Genomic DNA, 3,961 nt, shown 5'->3' with positions numbered 1-3,961 from the left:
CCTCCCTCCCTCATAGATAGATAGATAGATAGATAGATAGATAGATAGATAGATAGATAGATAGATGTACATATATAAAAGCAGATATTATGTTAATAAATTTAAGGTTTATGTTTCAATTTAGTAGTACTGTATTTATGATTTGCAATTTTGAATACACCTAAACAAAACATAGCAAGAACAACACCATAAACTAATTAAGTAGGAAGATGAAAAAGCTATTTTGAGCTTATAATTCGTTTTTTAAACATTCCATTGATGATTTAAAGATGCATAAATTATACTTTAAATTCCAAAATTTTTAGGTACCTTTCGGTGAAACTACTCCAAAGAAAACTATTGAAAATTTTACTTTTAGTCAATGATTTTATTCCATAGTTTTATAGATGGCTGAAGGTTATCAAAAAGATATTCTTCTTAACAATATTCTTTTCAGAGCATTTTTTACTTCCCTATTCCTTAGACTATAAATCAGAGGGTTTAACATAGGGATGATAAGAGTATAGAACACGGCTATAATCTTGCTTTTCTCCGGAGAGGAGATGGCCCCAGGCTGGGCATACATGAAGAACACAGTCCCATAGAATAAACTCACCGCAGTGATGTGAGAGCTGCAGGTGGAGAAGGTCTTACTCCTGCCCTGGGTTGAGGGGATCTTCAGGACGGTGGAGAGGATATAAGCATAGGAAACCAGAATGACAGATGTGGTGGTGACGATGATGAGAGCAGAGAGAGCAAACAGCACAATCTCATTCACAAAGGTGTCAGAACATGAGATCTTGATCAAGGCTGGGACATCACAGAAAAAGTGGTCCAGTCTGTTTTCTCCACAGAAACGCAAACTGAAGGTGAAACCTGTTTGGATCATGGAGTTGATGCATCCACTGATATAGGAGCCAATCACCAAACGAACGCAAGTCTGCGGAGACATGCGTACAGTATAGAGGAAAGGCGAGCAAATGGCTGAGAAGCGATCATATGCCATCACCGCCAGAAGAAAGCCTTCAGTTCCAACAAAGAGAGCAAAGAAAAAGAACTGTGTCGCACAGCCATTGTAAGAAATTTTCTTCTCCTTGGACAAGAAATCAGCCAGAGTTTTAGGAGCAATGACTGTGGAGTAACAGAGGTCTAAATAGGACAAATTTCTTAGAAAGAAATACATAGGCGTGTGAAGTCTGAGATCTATTTTAATGGCAACTATCATGCTGGTATTTCCCACTACAATGACCATGTAGATGAAGAAGAACAGTGCAAATAATAGAATCTGTACTTCTGGAGATCTTCTGAATCCCAGCAGAATAAACTCTGTCAACTCTGAGTAATTCTTATTCAGCTCACTCTTCATAGCTGAGACCTTGCTGAGAAACTGATCATGAAGCCTGTGAAAACCCTTGGTTGTCTTTTGGTCCCTGAAGTTCCCAAAGAGGAAAAGCTGCTAATATAAATTGGGATTTTCTTAGCAATGCATTCTGACAAAATGGCTTTACATTTGGAACCACTCAGTGTACTCAATGTGATTGCTTCAGTATTTTTTAATGTATTTAGCTTCAGTATCATATGGGAAATATGGATGGCAAAAAGTAGTGTTATCAGTCATTACTTATGCCATTGTTAAGAACTTTGGAATCACATAGACTGAAGTCCAAAGTTTACCTCTTTCTGTCTAAAAGAGCCAAAGATAATTACTTAATCTTTCAATATCCAAAGTCCTCTTCTGTCAAATGGAAATTACTAACACCCACTTTATAGAATTATTGGGAGTATTACATGACATGGAATGTGAAAATCAATATATATTAGATGAGAACATCTTAAAAGTTATTTAGATATTAGTGAATAAATAAAGAAGCAAAGACATTCTTAAAAGTTTTTTGGTTTTTGTTTTTTTTTTTTTTTTTTTTTAGGAATAAAGAGTTGGGTAAAAACAGATCAATCTCTTTTCCCAAGAGAAGATACAATAATTTGGTTATCTTAAAATCATTCTGCTATGTAAAAGATACAAAGAAATATGGGATTTCTGTTTCCTAAATTAGAATGAAACTCCAATTTTAAAGAAAGACTTCAGAAGTGCTAAACTCTACCTTCGAATTAGATCTGTTCTGTCTCTACCTCCTGCTTCAATCACTATTCATCTCTCTCTGACTGCTAGTGTTTCTGATTTGGCAGTCAAACTCCTGCAGCTCTTTTCCTTTTTCTGTAAAGGAGCTAATATCTTACATATATGATTCATTTTTGTTTATATAGAAGCAGTATAACTGAAGTACAAGATCAAGTCCAACAGGAAATATTTTTTCTTGTGCATGTTGCCAATCGAAAGAAGATATTATGACAAATAGAACAAAAACATGTTCTGCATAGTTCTATTTTTCTTTTTTGCTTTTTAACTATGAAAGATTAATTTCGAATGCTTAGAGGCATACATAAATATTAATAATTTTACAGTTATATGAAAAAATAAATCCAAATGAGAAATAAAATTTTATTTTATAAATCTGTGTTTCCATTACCATAATATTAAACTAAATAAAAATTTCTTTCCCTCCAAATACATTAAATTTGGAGCTACATATTTTCATTTGATTTTCATAAATTTAAAACTGAAATGGTGTCAGAAGAAGTGAAACTGTTTAGCTACCATTACTATTTCTTCCATGAAGTCAAAATATTTTATTGGTTAAATGCATAGTCATTGAATTCACATAAATCTGGGTTTTAATCCAATTCTACAATGTGCTGCCTAAGTAGTCTTCGGCAAATTGTTTCAATTCCATTGTCCTCTATTTCACTTTATCTATCCCACGGGATTGTTGTTACAAAGATTAAATTAAATTATATTTGTAAACTAAATTATGTAGCATCTAGAAAATAGAAAGTGCTAAAAAAATAATGCCTATATGAGAAAATTAATAAGAGCAAAAGAGAAATCATGCTTAAGTAAGAAAACTGTCTTCGAAAAAGTTATGATTTTATAAAACCAGATACCTTACTTGAGATCCAGCAGATTACAAAAGAAGTCTCAATGAAGAATTAAGAAAGGAGATTTTTCTTTTAAAGATTTTTCTGTAAGGAAAGTACAGATTTTACTAAAATGCTTCCCATGATATTTTATATTTATTCAAATATCTGAGTACACTGAACAAATAGACCAATTTATTTCTAAGTCTTATGTACCACATTCTTATTTATTAGAACCAAAAGAGAATCCTAGACTAAGTCTTCAATGTAAACCTCGAGAAATGTCTTCATCTTTATATTATTCAAATACAGAACTGAGAATTAATTCCTCCTGTACATTATCTCCTAAATTTTAAGTCCCCTGATCTAGTCATAAGGACATTCTTAAAACCAAAATATAAATTATATATATGTGTGTGTGTGTGTTGTCTTTTTGAAAAATGGAAAGGACCCTGGAGATTAATTAGGTCAGTGCTTGCCAAACTTCCCCATACCCCAGAATCATCTGGGGAGGGTTCATTTTGCTTTACTTTTAATACTGATTCTTGGTCACTGATTCCTCATTTTTATATACCTGACTCTCAGTGCTGTAGGTTCCTGGAAAGGAAGCCCTGGAATTTTAGTCCCTGATCTATGAATTGTGATTATCCAAATCGTTTAGGTCATAGAATCAAAAATTGCTGAGTATGGAATATGAAACTAAAAGCAATTACTCTAAGAGTCAAAACTCAATCCTTAACAGGATTTCCTTTTCAAAGAATGAAAGTATACATCAAAAAAATAAGCTAGAAAAGTATATACATTTGTCTCTTCAAAATTTGAACCCATTGAAAAAACAACCTTTATCAAGTATAGACCAATTTTATCAATATGACATTTAGACTTAATTACCGTCAATAACTATGTTGTAATGAGAAGCAACGAGTTTATGATATTGATCACACCTGTGGCAATCCTAGTTTAAACTGATAATTCCATAAAAACTAGTTCTCTAAAAGAAAATACC

The 3,961-nt window shown here is 32.7% G+C and overlaps 1 protein-coding gene across 1 annotated transcript; it reads right to left on the bottom strand.

Moving 5' to 3' along the window:
- Positions 1–400: 400 nt before the first annotated feature.
- LOC143690006 (olfactory receptor 9S13-like) lies at positions 401–1,345 on the bottom strand. The gene has a single exon (XM_077168021.1). The coding sequence runs from the start codon at positions 1,343–1,345 to the stop codon at positions 401–403; it is 945 nt and encodes a 314-aa protein (XP_077024136.1).
- Positions 1,346–3,961: the final 2,616 nt, after the last annotated feature.

Source organism: Tamandua tetradactyla, chromosome 7 (genome assembly GCF_023851605.1).
Source record: "Tamandua tetradactyla isolate mTamTet1 chromosome 7, mTamTet1.pri, whole genome shotgun sequence".
In the NCBI taxonomy this organism is placed as follows: Eukaryota; Metazoa; Chordata; class Mammalia; order Pilosa; family Myrmecophagidae; genus Tamandua; species Tamandua tetradactyla.
The sequence above is the reverse complement of the archived record's forward strand: the minus strand, read 5'-3'. Positions and strand labels throughout refer to the sequence as shown.

Bases quoted from the DNA above. Each gene is read 5' to 3' on its own strand.
- LOC143690006 (XM_077168021.1), bottom strand. From the start codon at position 1,345: ATGAAGAGTGAGCTGAATAAGAATTACTCAGAGTTGACAGAGTTTATT.